At 41.3% G+C, this 17,335-nt stretch overlaps 1 protein-coding gene across 7 annotated transcripts in view; it reads left to right on the forward strand.

Annotated features, from left to right (window-relative positions):
- The window catches only part of PARP6 (poly(ADP-ribose) polymerase family member 6), a 345,720-nt gene that overhangs the window by 193,619 nt on the left and 134,766 nt on the right, over positions 1–17,335 (forward strand). For 4 of the 7 annotated variants that reach the window (XR_013609848.1, XR_013609849.1, XM_078685023.1 and 1 more), the window contains exon 17: positions 10,494–10,606. Coding sequence is in view for 4 of the 7 variants with exons in the window: in XM_078685023.1 (XP_078541149.1) it covers positions 10,494–10,606 (113 nt within the window). In the remaining 3 variants the exon portion in view is untranslated. The remainder of the gene's footprint in view (positions 1–10,493; positions 10,607–17,335) is intronic. The other 3 variants (XR_013609850.1, XM_078685024.1, XM_078685026.1) reach the window with 1 other exon arrangement.

Below are 17,335 nucleotides of genomic sequence, written 5' to 3' on the forward strand. Positions count from 1 at the left end.
GTAAATGAGGTGTACAGAATTTGGAAGGCCCTTGACTGGTATTTATGAGTTGTTTAATCGGATTGCTGTTTTAAGCTCCCCGTGGTAGTTACGGAATGTGAGACTCTGCTCGAATAAGTCCCATTATCCATAGACTATCAACAGCATCTTAAGAATGAGAGCTAGACTCTTTAACCACTTGCTGCAGCGAAAACGATATACGTGTCACTTTAGCTTAAACATAACCATACTAGATAGAATGGAGCAAAATCTTTTCTTTGTGCTACATGTTAGTATTATTATGAGAAAGTGGTTTCTGAATGAATAACTCGATTTTGTACTTGTTGCCTATTTCTTGGATTAAATATACAAAATTCGAAATCTTAAAGTCATATCTATTTCGGGGATTGATTTGTTAAACGGCTAGTAAATTGCCTAAGACCTCGTTTGAATCAATCTCAGTGCCCAGAGACTGTCGACAACCTCTAAAAAATGAGAGAGAGACTATCTAGCTGCTAACTGCAGGCAGATAATGTGGATTTATATTTGCTGAACACAATAGATTGAATTTAAGCAATAAAGTCTCTCTCGAAACGAGGTTCGCAGCGGTGGCGAAACGGAGCACAATGTGGCCCTTACCTCCGGCAGGAACACCGCTAGGATGGAGGTGTGATTTCCGTGTTCCCTCTCTCGTTATATACATGGAATTTGAAATAGTTCAGTAAGGCGTGTGTTAATCGCGTCACGTTAAACTACTCATCAATCCCAATATTGATGGGATATGTAGTTTTTAGATCGCGTTATATGTGAAGGAATTTGAATTTGAATTTACAGAAATTTATATAGCGCACATATACCACGCGGTTTCTTGTAGCTTGATGGATGCTTAGCCCGTGACTAGGGTGACGGAATTACTGAGGTGGGAAGGCGTGAGAAAATAAGAAGGTCTTAAGTGCCCTACGGAATTCGAGATAGGAGGGAATAGATCTAATGTGGAGGGGGTGAGAGTTCCAGAAAGTAGGAGCGAGAACAGTGAATTTCAGGCCCCCAGATTTCTTTTTCTTAAACCAGGGGACAGAAAGAAAAAATTTAGTGGAAGAGCAAAGTTCTCTGATGGGGCAGTAAGTACTAATGGCGGAGGAAATAAAGACAGGGGCAGTTCCCGCCAAGGCCTGAAATGTAGTGCAGCCCAATTTGAATAGAGCCCGTTCATTGATAGGCAACCAATGTAGGGATTGAAGTAAGGGGGTGATGTGATGGAATCTGGGCAGGCCATAAATCAGGCGGGTAGCCTGATTTTGGACTAACTGAAGGCGATGGAGAGAAGGAATACATGGTTTCTCTAACACAGTCCAATGGAAATCCTCTGCTTGATGGTTCTTTTCGATGAAATGTCTGGTCAATTTGGTCATGCTTTTTTTGCACCTGAAGGTGCTTTTATGTTCGAGCTTGCGAAGTTTTACTTTCCTCGAAGTCATCCTCACATATTTTTGATGGCAAGGACATGTAATCAAGTATATTAAATTATCACTGTTGCAGTTCGTGAAGCTGCGTTGAATCCAGGGTTTGGAAGTGCCGATATCTATTGTTTTTGATAGTTTTGTCTGGGGGCATATAGCACATGAGCCACAAGAGTAGTGTCCTTGGACTCTGGGAAGATCCCATAGTGTGTTCTCTTGTTGCTGTTCCTGTAGACGAGGCCTGGTATGAACTAATTTGTCTCTGGTAGCTCTCTTGTGTGCTCGTTTGATTATTTTCTTGGGATATTTTTTCTCTTCTAGATGGTCCATGAGTTTCTTTGCATGTTCCTCATATTTACCTTTGGTGGAGCAGTTCCTCCGAATGCGGAGGAACTGTCCGTAGGGCAGATTCTCCCGGAGGGATTTGGGGTGTTGGCTGTCAAATGGCAACAGTGAATTCCGTGCCATGGGCTTACGGTAGAGCTCACTCTGTAACCCGTTTAGTGTACTACAGATTGAAAGGTCAAGAAACGCTATCCTTTCTTTATCGCCCTCCACTGTAAACCTCAGGAAATCGTTCCTTGTGTTCAGCCAATTCCAAAATTCATTGATAGAGTCCGCGATATTTGGAGATAGAAGCAGAGGGATTTCCATTGGACTGTGTTAGAGAAACCATGTATTCCTTCTCATATAACCGATGTCTCTAATTTCTTGTTCCTGAAAGAGCAAAGATGGGTTTTCAAACTATGAAGCAACACTCTGGGTCTGAATGACATGATACCTTGGGTATCGCTTTCAAAAAGATGAAGAACTTGTTTCTTGTTGTTATTTGGATAAAAAAACACAGTTTAACCTAAGGGCATGTTCACATAGGGTAAGATATGCTTCAATTAAGACCATGTAGAAGACACATGTTCTAGAGAATACATAAAAAAAAACTTTCTACTACATGTTATTTATTGTTGTCCTACACACTGAAAGATAAGATAGGGGTCTCTAAAACTCAACACTAATTCTAGTAGGACTATATATAATTTACAGGTATTGTGGGACTACATTTCCCATGCTTTACGATGTCACATTGTAGTCATGAACGAGATTTCGTGCGTGCTGATCGAACTCAGAAAACTCTATTGGCATTTATCCTTACCGAGTGGTAGAATGAATCACATTTTCCAACAGTATTGAGACTATGATTAGGTAATGATGACACGATTGTTGCGTGTCTAGTTGGATATGTACACAATGAGAAACGCCAAAAGAAACTACATATCCCATCGACATCGGGGTTTTTGAGTAGTTCACCATTACACGATCTAAAAACTACATATCCCATCAATATTGGGATTGATGAGTAGTTTAGCGTGACGCGACTAACACGCGCCTTATTGAACTATTTCAAATTCCATGTATATAACGAGAGGGGAAACACGGAAACCGCACCTCCATCCTAGCGGTGTTCCTGCCGGAGGCAACGACGGAGAGGTAAGGGCCACATTGTGCTCCGTTTCACCGCCGCTGCGATCCTCGTTTCGAGAGAGACTTTATTGCTTAAATTCAATTTATTGTGTTCAGCGAATATAAATCCACGTTATCTGACTGCAGTTAGCAGCTAGATAGTCTCTCTCTCATTTTTTAAAGGTTGTCGACAGTCTCTGGGCAATGAGATTGATTCAAACGAGGTCTTAGGCAATTTACTAGCCGTTTAACAAATCAACCCCCGAAATAGATATGACTTTAAGATTTCGAACTTTGTATATTTAATCCAAGAAATAGGCAACAAGTACAAAATCGAGTTATTAATTCAGATACCACTTTCTCATAATAATACTAACATGTAGCACAAAGAAAAGTTTTTGCTCCATTCTATCTAGTATGGTTATGTTTAAGCTAAAGTGACACGTATATTGTTTTCGCTGCAGCAAGTGGTTAAAGAGTCTAACTCTCATTCTTAAGATGCTGTTGATAGTCTATGGATAATGGGACTTATTCGAGCAGAGTCTCACATTCCGTAACTACCACGGGGAGCTTAAAACAGCAATCCGATTAAACAACTCATAGATACCAGTCAAGGGTCTTCCAAACACTGTACATCTCATTTACCAACTAAAAGAAGTGTACAGTGTCTCACTAACCACTTACAATTAAATCTACTCGTGGGAAATTGACGAAAACATTAGGACTAGTCTTATAAAGTTCTAGGAGTCAGATAATGGACGCCGGGCCGCAGCACAGTTTTGCTAAATGGTTGAGAATTCTACACATCCTGTGTAAATAGTTGCTGATAAAGGCCTGTATTTCGGACACATCCCATTTACAGACATGACCGTCAGAAACAGTTGTTTCTTGATGGGAATACTCATATGTATTTTTTCCGTCTTTGTATCGATTTTCCTACAGAGCGGGGCCTCTTAGACACACGCTGGTGCCCAGTGAGGTGAGGTACTGTCCTCATAGAGCATTGGTAAGTTTACCACTGCTATTATAAATAATTTCATTTATGGCACAAGAGATGCAGTTTATTATTATTCTTTTTCATTTTTATTTTTTCTTTGTCTTTTCTCCTTCTTTAACTCTTTCACAGATGTAAGATACATCATGCTGTTTTGGAGGAATTGAACAAAAGAATTATTTATTTTGTGAAATCAACAAAAATGTATGTATTTATATACTGAGTGACAGTTATATGCTTCTTTTCAAAGTACCAAGGTCCTGAAGAATGCTAGGGAGTCTATACCCCACAAGCTGAAACATGTTGACCATAAGAGCAGTGGCATATATCAACTTCTCTTGATTTGTTCTTTGCACGGTTTTTATACAGGAAGACATCTTTGAGGCAACCTATTTTGATTGAATATTATCGGTGTCTCTGATGCGTATCCTTTTTAAATCACTTCTTTTTTCTTCTACACTGCACCAATTTTTCAATGGAAGCTTACCCTTTCTTCTACTCTCCTGTAATAGCTCTGCTAAGAGGGTAAAACTATATTCTCTGCCCATCCTCCTCCTGGTTGGAGGTGCGGTGAAATATAGTTTTTGGTAGCCCAGATGATGACACTGGACACGCTAAGTGTAATGATGGGACACCAATGATCCGCGACAGAGTTTTTCCCTGCAGTTTTTCTTTTCCTTTTTCTTCCCTTTCTGAGGCTACCCCTTGTTCTGCATCTCTACCCAGTCTTTGTTGATTTTCAGTACTACAGTTCTGAGTACCTGGGATCTGGTTTGCTCATATATATTAATGAACACTCCTTTGTGGATAGACTTGAGGACTTTTTTTGTATAATGATTAATTGAAATAGGGGATTGAGTCCGCGAGTCTTTAAATACATTTTCCCTCCAGGCCCCCTTTTTGTGTATTACAACAACAGGGATGACATATTTTATCTTTACCAATAAGTAATCAGGACTTTGACAGTGAGAAAGGTACAATCTGTTGCAGAAAATGTAATTCCATTAGGAACATTCATCCCAAATATTGTCACTAATGTATCAGTAACGGGATGGAGCACCCATCTGGATACTCTAACAGTGCAAATTCTGTGGTTAGAGAAGGAGCAGCTATATCACATCAACATGCTGAACTCAGAGTAGTCGAAGGCCTTCCAGTAATCTCTGATGGTAAGTACAGTGTTGGCTTGGACTGATGATAATACCATGATGCTTTACCTGAACAAACAGGGTTGAGATACAGGCCTTAGTTCCAGGACCCTTTATTTCTTGAACTGACTTCTTGGGAGTCCTTCTTCCTGGAGTTTAGGAATGTCAAGCAGATGCTTTCAACAGACTATCTAAAGAAACTCACAAGTGGGTCATCACAACGATGTGCTGCAAGGGATCTTCTAGGAATAGGGCTTCCCAAAAATATACCTCTTTTCCATATTTCAGAACGCAAAATGCCCATACTTTGTTTCTTGATTCATAGGACGGGGGCTATAGGCAATGCCCTTTTTAAGGAATTAGTCACATAACTTTCTGTAAACTTTTCTTACACTCCTATTCCAACTTCCAATACATCATCAGTTCTTGTAAAGCAGAAGCACAACAGGGCCATATTTTCTTAATTGAACTAGAATAGCCCCAATAATAGTGATTTGCATGCCAGATTTCTATTAAACCGCACCTGAGGCTTCTGTGCAGACTGAATACACTGACTGGGCTACAAGGTCAAATATTCAATACATTTGAAATGCTTGTCAGTTATTGCAGAATGGATACTTGAATCTGCTATAGCAGTGTAGGGACAGTTTGATAGAAGTTAAGAGGCCTTTCACGAGAATGGCTCAGTTAATTAAATGGAAGATTGTACATATGATGTCTGTAGCAACACCTCTATCCTATCACCTACCTAGAGGAAATTGTCTTGCTATATCTTCTTCTTCCGGCTAAGTCGATTTTACCATTCATCTCTATTAAGTTAGCGGCATCAAAGACTCAGAAGAAACCCTTACCCACCATAAGAATGAAAGCTGGTCCTATTGGAATTGATAGCTTCACCTTTTGAGCTTATACATAAAGCTGCATTAAAGCATTTATCTTCAAAGGCAACTTTCTTAGCTGTCACTTCTGATCGCTGAGTTAGTGAACTACAGGTTCTTTCATCAAATATTCCCACAACATTAATAGAACGATCTCTCTTGTGACTGTGAGAAGAGTCTCCCTGAACAGGACTAATTACATGGGAACTCCTTTCAGCGTTGGCATTCATATTGGTCTGTCCACTTCTAAAGGCTCCATAGCAAGATGGATACTGTTTTTTTATATTGGTCTTTGCTATCTGCTGAGTAATACAAATCACAGGAGAAGCCAAAACACATTCCACCTGTGGAAAGGCTGCTGCTGATGCATGTTTAAGGAATGTCCTCAGTGCCCCTCATTACTGGTGGCCCATCAAAGGTCAAATCAACTGAACTTTACTGGGGAAACGATGGGCAGTAGATATTGGAAACTTACAGATTTTAGTGCAGTATGTTGATATGCCCCATTTTTGCAGGCAAAACTCATGATAGGCGTTCATTAGCTTACCCAATTCTGAACACCCCAATATCGGATTGTATTGGGTGCAATAATTATTGCATCCAATAATGGGACAGTCGTAATGAGGACCAATGAGAACTGTATGGCAGTTAATTAAAAGCCAATATATACTGTAACAAATTATTACTGCCTAGATCAGATGTGAAAACAGATACATTAGTACAGCAGATTTCTCTGAAAAACCTGTTTGTTTAACTTTTTAGCATGTTCAAATATTCATTTCTTTTTTTGCCATTCACCTTTGGAGACTGGTTTGCTTTGGATGATGGGTTTGCTATTCCACTGTAGCATTTATCATCAATGGAGATCCTACAATACAGCAGGGAGAATTACTTATTCTACTTATACTAATTTCCGTTGACATCATGGTTAGGAGTTATACTGCAATATTCCTTTAATTCAATTTAATTTAGTCTAAGAATGTCTGGTATTTTATATGCATTTTATAAAATTCAATAGTTACTCTTTTTAGAAACATAATTTTTAATTAAATTGTCTTGTGGTTTGCACAGTCAGGACTATTCTAGCATTTATGACGTCAATTAAGATACTTAACAAGCAGACATGGAAATACAAGTAAGTAATTACATCACATTTTCTGACTGCAACAGAAGTTTGATATTGAGACCATGCATCATCATGTCAGTCTAGCACTCGAAGTCCATATGCAGTCATAAAACTTATATCACCATGTTAAGTCTAAAGTGAAACATTGCAAGTAACAGGTAGAGAACGTACATCACAATGTCAGCTTATCACAAGATCAGTTATATGTAGAAAAGTCATCTTATTTTCCTCTTCAGTATAGGAGCACTCACCATGTATGTCAACAGCAAGGTAATGTCAGATACAGGTAGGCAGCACAACTTACAGTGTCCAGCAGAGCAGAAGAGCAGTCTTTAGTAGCAAACATAGATCACTATAGGCTTTCTTATGAGTCAGGCCCTAAAGGGCCTCCTTGTGCCTCATGCCATGTGGACCCACACCCCTGTGTTCCATGCACACCAGTACCTGCATGGCATGGACTGCAGCAGTCTATGCTGTGCAGGTGCTGCCTTTGACTGTCCCATTGCAGTACCTATTTCATAAGTACCACCCTGGGAATTCCAAAGGACCATCTGCCAGACAAGAGAAAACTCCTGATCTGGCAGGTCATTTGTACATGGTTTTTTGTGGTATGGGAGCAGGGTGGTCCCGCTTCCACACTGTCAAACTCATAATAAGTCCATAAGTCAGTCTGCCATTACAAAGCCTGTCGCTGGTAGAAAAAACAACTTACTGTGTACATGTGTAGCAGAATAAGAGCAGTCACAGGAGAGAATACTTATCACCATCCCCCTTAGAATTACTATGAGAGTGTCACGCCAACGTTGGGATTCTCAGCAGGGGCAGCTCCTCCGCTAAGGCGAAGGAGTGTTGCCCCACTGCTCTGAGAGCAGGAAAAAGGAAAAATAAAATGATAATAGCACCGTTATTATAATTTTTATTTTTGTAGCTACTGGGCTGAGTTAGAGCGGGGTGATGCTGGTGTCAAAGCTCAGGGAAGAGGAGTGGTTTATGCACAGTAAGTTTGGATGACGGTTTGGCTGGGCAACTTGGGCCAGCCAAACAATCATGTGCACGTTTCATGTACCCACCAGGCTGTAATACACAGCCTGGGTAGGGAACATGCACAGACTTCCAGTCCCCGACTGAGCCCCGAACCACGGCACTCAGACCAATCATAGCACTTCATTGCAGTGTTGTGATTGGTTTGGGGGAGCCTGTGTGCCTCCTGGACTTGTCAGGAAGCGAAACAACGACGGAGGACAGACGACGGCTGTAAGGAGGTAAGTGTCCTTGTGTTACGAAACTGGTGCTATTGAAAGGGCTCGGATACCCGATATCTTCGGCTCTAGTTTGCGCTACATAAAACTGTACAGTAAAGTAAGTAAGAAGTAAGTGTTTTTAACAAAACTATATTCTGTTTCCCCCCCAATACCCGAACCAGGGATATTTTGGATATACTTGGGGACTTGTTCCCTGTACATATCTTTAAGATCTATGGGGTTCCAGTGACACTCTCTCTTTGATCGGTAACCACTGTTGCTTGTTCAGGTCTGTTGTCTTTGTGATGTGCCCAACCTAGGCTTTATCTTTTTGAATAGTCCCGGTTTCTTTCAGGTCCTTTAGTGCTCAGAACACCCTAATGTGGCCATGCTCTAGACAGCATGAAACTGTCATAAAGTACAAAAATATACTAATTTTGTGAGTGAGGCAAAGGGAAGTGTCTTTCAAATCTGTCAAATTGGGTTGCATGATCCTTTACCACCACATTGATTTGCAGGAGTAAGAAGTGTGATGAATCTTAGAGCAATCCTAATTTTCTGGTGGTGTTGGCTACAAATGGCTTCTGCTCAGGCTAGGAGGCCTACTGAACGAGGTGAGAGGGGTTTGGGGATGGTTGGTGGGCCACAAGGAAACCCTAGTTTTCTTGGATCCAGTTCTAGATCAGAGAGAGGTGCTCCTTTATGTTTTGAGTGACTTTTTGAACTTTGCCGATTCTAGTATATATATTCATGTCTTCCAAGCCTATTGTAATAATGTCTGACAAAGGTCACTAGTTAAAGAGTACGGGGTATCCATATTTTTGTGTTCTAGTTAGTCAATGGCACTGTCTATCCTGCTGTAGTGATGGTCACCGATAGGCCCAGGTGATGTAGTAAACCTCTCCTGAGTTTCTGTAGTTCTTTTCTCACAGGCATTGCAGCAGATTCAGTGCTTTGTCTCAACCAGAATGCTGACTGAGCTCCTTCCATACTTGATTCTTTTCTTAACACTATTTCTTTGTTTGGTCGCATCTTTCTTTCAGATGTTGTTAGAAACGAGACAATGGTGATGGGGCAGTGTCGTTCTAAAGTTGTGAGGTCACACCTGGAATATAAGGGTGGGCATTATGTCTGCCTGGACAAGTATTTAAAGATAGATTAAACAGGGTCAGGGCAAAGCATTTATACTTACAGTGACCAGGATTAGACCCTTTATTAGTTCCTTGATTAAGGATGCTACACATGGACTGTGGCAATGCTGAGACTTTGAGTCTCTTCTCTACGGGGGCTATCACAGGAGCACCAAGGAATTATCTCAAGAGAGCACACAGACAGGCACTATGATCACCATGTAGCTTAACAAAATTGGGGTGGATCAAGCAGAGCCCACAATATTTCTCTATGAATGCAACATGCATAGATCACAGAACTCATGTAGCTCCTAAACATTTGGGGGAAAGTCAAATTGCAAGACAACAGATCTCCATGTAATGCCAGCACGTATGAAGGGAAGTCAAGTTTCGAGAGCAGGGAACTCTGAGTGACTCATACACTTAGGAAGAGAAGTCAAATTATGAGACTATAGGACTCCATGTGACTCCCATCAATTGTAACGGAATTCAGAAAATGAGACTGTAGGACTCCCTGTGATTCCAACACATAAGCACGAAAGTTACATTCACACAACACAGGCCAAAGCATTGTCTTGTGATTTCATAAGAAGACACTATCCATCCACAATGTGTTTCCAGCATCACGGGCATAAACCTCAGATTCATCATATACCTCTAGTACTGCAAGATCAGATACAGAGATCGCGGGAACACTATGGAATTGTGTATGTGTTATTTGGATGAACTGCTTGGACCAATACAGGATTAATGCTGCATGTCTCGCCCTTGTCTCCTCTACCTTCCCATTGTCTTCCATCATCTCTCCATCTCTCTTCTTCTCTTCACCTATCTCTCTTTTCATGCCCCTCTCTGGCCTTCACTTTGCCTCCTTTGAACATTTTCTCTCTACGTTTTTCTCCCTTATCCTAATTTTCCTTCCTCGTCCTCCAATTTTCTTGTTACCTGTTTCCTCTATCCTTGTTTTTGTCTTTTCTTCTATCCACATTCATTCTAATCCCTCAATATTACACCCCATTTTATGGCCCCCTTTCACTTCCTTTCCCCTTTCCCCTTTGCCCCTGTGCTTCCCTTGGTAGCAGCTGAAGTTTATGCACACCTCACACCAGTTTCTCCTGCTGAGCAGTCCTCCTGCCAAGGAAGCCAGGTTCAGAACAGCCAAGAAGCTCTACGGCAGCACCTTTGCCTTTCAGTAAGTATTGCTAATATTTACTCCCTAAAGCTGCACTTACAGATAAGTTCCAGAAAGGCTGAGACATGCCTCGGGTTGCTTGTGTTCCTGTACATAGAGGACGCTTTGTGGCAGGTACAAGACCGATTTACTTATATCTGGTCTCTGTCTGTAGTGGCACTGTGAACAAATAATAATCAGGGTTTCCATTTTTCAGTTAAAACTGAATATAACCGAAACAGCATTACCAAAGGAAATATTTGCTTTTCATCAGAAACTGGAAAACACCAGATTTTTCTGCATTTTTACTGTTATGACACCCTCTTGTGTCAAACAGTAGAAGTACATTCCCTTCTTCCAAGCTCTTTTCTGTGATGAATGATCCCACTAGGACCCACTTAATATGCCCAAGTGACCACCCGCAATGTCCCTCGACTCTCCGGACCTTCTTCACTTGGGAGCCTAGTACAACTCATGTAGCTTTAGCTCTGTGTTCACTGCATGTTACTGCAAATTAGCCTGCAGTTTCAACATTGAACTCTGAGCAGTGTCTCTGTCCAGCACAAGCAGCAACACCTCAATGCCTTATCCTTCACTGAGAGCATTATGGAGTTTTGCTTTCTCAAAACTATGGACTCAGGATTGTGGCACTAAAGATCATTTTACATACAAATGCTTCCAGAATCAATGTCCTCCCCAAAAAACTTTGCACCCATTGCTCCTGTTCCTAGGTGTATTACATGAAGGTCTGAAAATGAAGCCTATACAAGACACATCCCCTACCAGAGAAGGATCAATGGCCATATGGTGAAAATCTTCATTGACCATGCATAGGCACAGAAGGCGTACTTGCTCTGATATTGCTGAAATAGTGTTGTTTTTACCACGTATATTTATTTTATTTATTTTATTTTAATTTCTTATATCGCGCAGGAATCAATCCCATGAGGGTATCTCCGCGCTTTGCTAGCCAGGACGTTGTCGTAATCTTCAGGTATATTAATGGGACTGAAATGCTTCCTGAAAGAGGAGTGTTCTCAGGGCCTTTCTAAAGGCCAGATGATTGATGTTCAGCCTCATTTCTGTGGGAAGTTTATTCCATATGGCATATTAACTCAGAAACCCTATGAAGAAGTGAATGAGTGGAGAGAGTATATCTTAGAAATTTAAAGAGGCAATCACTACTCTATGTTTCCTTGCATTTGCTGCAGACATAACACGGTCAGCAAAAACAAGTGGTGGGCACGATCTGAGTCGGAACATGAATGTAAGATGCATTTATGATACAGCCTCAGGATAATCAAGTTCAACATTAATTCTTGCATTCCAATGTCAAAATGAGATTGCCACTCATTCTTGTGCTCAAACATAACAATACTTGCACAAACCTGAGACTGAATTTGTTAGAAACATATTGAGCTGTTCTACTACTTCCTCCAAAATGGAAATGCAGTAGCACTGTGCACATTTCACCGGAGACAGGTAAAGTGCCTTCTGCAATTCTCATTCACGCCCAGCAAGAACACAGTCCAACATTGCTTTCAAATAAACAAGGGTCTACGTGATACATATACATTTGTGCTAAGGTGTCCTTCTGCTAGCTTTCAAATAAGTACAAAATCCCATAAATAAACTTCTTTCACAGTCTGAATTGCACATACAAATGACTCAAGTCATCCTTCAGGTTATGAAATTTCTTTACTATCTCAGCTGCTGCTTCATACAGCAGAACAGTTTACTGGCACCAAACTCCCTAAAGCTAGCAGCATACATTTTAATTCCTTAGCAGTCTTGTTCCCTGAAACCTGGCAGAGGAGGTTTAGGCCAGAATCAGACAGTACTAATAATGATACTGGCTTGCAGTACCAGAGCACCAATAATCCCAATATCTATCTATCTATCTATCTATCTATCTATCTATCTATCTATCTATCTATCTATCTATCTATCTATCTATCTATCTATCTATCTATATCTATATTTATATATATATAGATATATATCTGTGTATATATATATACATATATATATGTATATATATATATATATATGTATATATCTATATATATCCAAAAACACTCTGCCACCAACTGTCGCTCCTCTTCCCCTCGGGTGCCTCCTTACCGCACGGTGGAGTGCCTATATATGAAAAAACACACAGTTCCCATATCCACGGACTGCTTTGCAATTAAGGACACTCCAGTCAGAAATCTTGTAGTCTTTACGCCAGGTTTATTTTCTTGGGTGCACACTCATTTCAGTACAACAAACGCGTTTAGGCGTTGCCACCTTCGTCAGTGTTGCCTTCGTCAGACTCACTTTTCCATTCAAATAAAGTTTTCTTCAAAAACATTGTCACATGGTTAAAAACAAAACATAAAAGACGGGCACATCAATTCATTTCATTAATATGTGGCGGCCATCTTGGAGTGTCCGAGACTATTTCGATTTTACGCATTTCTAAGCATAACAAATCATACTTTATATTTTATGCAAAATCATCGCATTCATTATCAGCATTTCAAGACGTCCTATTTTTTTCTACAGGATAGCCTTATTCATTTTGCCCTGGATGGGCATTGCTTTGTTCAAATCACAAGTATATTCCTCTCCATTTATCGTTTCGGTTCACAGTTTTTAGGCCTCAATCGTTGTGCCGATTACGTCACATCTGATCTCATGATATTGCCCTGAATGGGCTATTTCGATACAGATACAGTATGTGACATAATAACTTACAGATACGGAAGCTTTATTTACACTCTAGCTGCAAGGGACATTCTCATGGGGTTTACATATTTCACTCTGGATCAATTCTGGATCCCTGTGTTATGATCTTAGCCTATATGTACCCACATTTCCTCTTCATTGTTCAACCCTCCCGGATTTTTTGTTTGGAGCGTAATTATATACCTCGATTCCAAGGTTCTCAGTTTTTTCACCCAGTCTCCCCCTCTTTCTGTTCTTATCAGTTGGTCCAAAATGAAGAAGCTTAGCAAATTGCTATTGCTGTTCTGAGCTTTCTCATAATGTATGGCCACGGGGTAGCTCTGGTCTTTCGAGTTGATAGCTCTCATATGTTCCAAAATCCTGAGTTTGGTTTGTTTCGTGGTACTCCCAACGTATCTTTTACCACAGGGGCATATCAGGCAATACACAGTGAAATCAGAATTACAATTCAATAATTTCGGAATTGTTGCCTTCCTCCGTTTCCCCGGTACCTCATACTCTTTCACTTTTTGTGAATTTCTGCAGGCCTTGCATTTCATACACGGATAGAAACCCAGAACTGGGGCCTTTTTCTTTCGCATATGTTCATAATGACTATTCACTAGGTGGTCTCTAAGGGAGTTACTTTTCCTATATGTAACAAGTGGGTAGTCAGATAAAAGTTCACCCACCACTCCATCCGATTTCAGTATGTTACAGTTTTTCCGTAGGATTTGGAACATTTCTGAAGATTTATCATTAAAGTTAGTGATTAGCCTCACTTTGCTATCCCTTGTTTTGATCCTGTCTATGAGGAGTTCACTTCTGGGCTTCGCATCACTCTTTTTTTGCGCCTCATCCAGGACCCCTCTGCAGTATCCCCTTAGTTCGAATCTCTTTCTAGATTCATTTCTAGCTCTCGTGTATTCTTCCCCAGTGGAGCAGTTCCACTTAATCCGTAGGAACTCTCCCAATGGGATATTATTCACAACACTACGTGGGTGGCAGCTCCCTGCGTGCAGGATAGTTTTTCCTGCCGTAGGTTTCCTGTATAGGGCCGTCTGGATTTTATTGTCTTGAATGAATACCTTCAGATCCAAATAGAAGACCTCATCCTTACTAATCTGGCCCGTGAATCTGAGGTTCTGCTGATTCTCATTCAAGATATTGATGTACTCTTCAGCTTCTTTCTGTGTTCCCCGCCACACGATGAAAAGATCATCAATGTAGCGGGTCCACAGAACTATTTTTTCCATCCATTTCTTGTTTTCCCCCGCCCAGGCCACGTGCTCCTCCCACCAGCCCACGAATAAATTTGCGTAGCTGGGGGCGAAGCACGTGCCCATCGCGGTCCCCTGTAGCTGCAAATAAAGTTGTCCTGCAAATACATTTTTTTTATTTTTCAAACAAAAGTCTGTTAGAGCTATGAGCATATGGTTGTGTGTTCTGTACTTCAATGGCCGTCTTCCCAAAAAGTACTTCATTGCCTTTAGGCCATCATCGTGTCGTATGGAAGTATATAGGCTTGTAATGTCTAATGTTATTAGCAATAAGTCCTTCTCCCATATCACCCCTTCGATGGTCCTCAAAAAATCTTGTGTATCCCTCAGATATGAGCTTAAGTCCTTCACCAGTGGTGCAATGAAGTTATCAATATATATTGAGGTTTTTTCCAGTAGGCTGTCTATTGCCGACACAATTGGTCGTCCTGGTGGCCAAATTTTGCTTTTATGCACTTTCCGTAAGTGATAAAAAGTAGCCAGCTGTGGATACTCGCATTTTAGATTCTGCCAGTCTTTCATATCCAGTATGCCCTTATCTTTCCAATCCAAAATAAGCGCATGAAACCTCATTATACTGTCCATATATTGTTCTCTCTTTATATAGATAGATAGATAGATAGATAGATAGATAGATAGATAGATAGATAGATAGATAGATTCTCCGTAAAGAATCACAAAAAATATTCCAGATCCTGCTGATCATAAGGTTTTTTATTCGGCAGAAAGACGTGTTTGACCACAGCCGTGGTCTTCATCACATGACCCTCGCAGGGGCCATGGAGTTCTTAAAGGTACAGCAATCAGCATCACTTATGGCGTAACAGTTTTTTTTTTAAACTTTATTTTTGTGCAGGTATGGAAAAAATACCGATGTGCCAGGCCCACAGTAGCACGTCAAACTTACATTATGTTTCTATTTCACAGCCATTATGCCCACAACCCTGGGGCCGGGCGGCAACACATTTTTCTTCCAGTAGTGTGCAATTAATTTAATGTTTACGAGCTCTGCATGGAACCCCTCAATCCTGCTTTTGTTGTTTTACTCCCACAACTCCCTCCCTCTCCCCCCCACTCCTTTCTACAACATTGGTAACACATCCCCCTCAAAGTGGTGACAGTCAGATCACATGGCCATCAATCTATGTGGCACTAATCCATCAGTTCCATTCGTGCATAATATACTGGCGCTTGTTCCCCCACCCATGGCACAATATAACATCTCATATGTTTGGAGTCTCTGAACGTTCAATGTCTCCGTCTTCTTTCGGGCACTTATCGTTATCATGTGGTCTCCTCCTCCCGCCTCCGCCGTCTACCCCTCTATGTGTCACCTCCTAATCGCCCCACTTCTAAGCCATGGTATTGCCTCCATTTACTCCATACCCTTCGGAATTTTTTGGGACAGCCTCTAGCTTTGTATGTCACTCGTTCTGCTGCCATATAGAGGTCTAGCCCTCTCCTCCACTCCTCTATTTCTGGCCTCTCCGCCACCCCCCAATATTTCGCAATGTCCCTTTTTGCCAACACCAGGAAAATGATAAGCGGGCGTGGCAGGTCTACTTCGGTCACCATTCCTAGTAGCGCCAGTTTCGGGTCCAGTGTTAGCTCTATTCCCAGTACCTCCCCCAATTCCATGAAGATGTGGGACCAATATTCTTGAATCTTTTCACAGGACCAGATAGTGTGGTAAAAATCCCCCTGTTCGGATCTGCACCGAAGACATGTGGCGTCTGTTATCCTACCCATCTTGAGGAGACGCCTCCGGTCGAAGTATGTCCTGTGTAGCACATTTAATTGGATCAGCCTCAGCCGTGACTTAATGGCCACTTCTCGGGGGTGCATCAGTATCAGCTCCCAGTCCAAGTCCTCTAATTGCCCCACTTCCGCCTCCCATACACCTCTGAGTTTCGCCAAGTTTCCCAACATATTGTTTGTGAGGGTTTTGTATGTGAGAGACACTGCCTGGTGTAACATCTGTTCCTGTAGGAGTCTCCCTTCTAAGGGTGAATATTCCGGTATATCCTGTAGTGATATCTTCTGCACATTCCATGCATGTACTAGCTGCAGGTGTTTGTATTGTTGTGTGTGGTGTAATCCAAACTCTGCCTGTAGCATCGCAAATGTCTTCAGCTCCCCGTGCCTAATCACATCCCCAATAGTAGAAATCCCTATGTCATCCCACCTTTGGAAGCCTTTCAGTTTTTGGAGTTCCGTGAACCATGTGCATTGCCATAGTGGCGTCTGACGTGTTGGCCTCTCCCCCCACCCCGTGGATCTCGTGGCCCGTGTCCAAGCTCAAATCGTAATCATAGTCGCGGGCAAGAACGTTCTCCCTGCCTTCCCCCCATACAGAAAGTGAAGTACGTTGTGTGTGGACAATTTATGCCTTTCTAATGCATACGTCGGGTGGGCCGCTGGTGCATGTAACCAATCGTTTATACTTATGGCGTAACAGTTAATCAACATTAGTAAAGTGTGGTATTATACCTCAGCACAAACAACAAATCTTAGCGTGAATCACATATACAAGATGACATTTGATGAGACTGTAAATATCCTGCAGCCAAGTTGACATATTTAAGTAATCTCAAGGGATAGTGCACAGAATCAGTGTCATGTTGCGTTGCTGCTTCCAATAAAGTTACAACCTTTTGAATAAAATCTTTATATAGAGGTTGATCAAGAGACACAATGACAGAGCGACTAAACATATCAATACTACTACTCTTGATATAATAGTCTGTCTAATGTTTAGCAA

Source organism: Lissotriton helveticus, chromosome 3_2, assembly GCF_964261635.1.
Source record: "Lissotriton helveticus chromosome 3_2, aLisHel1.1, whole genome shotgun sequence".
Lineage (NCBI taxonomy): Eukaryota > Metazoa > Chordata > Amphibia > Caudata > Salamandridae > Lissotriton > Lissotriton helveticus.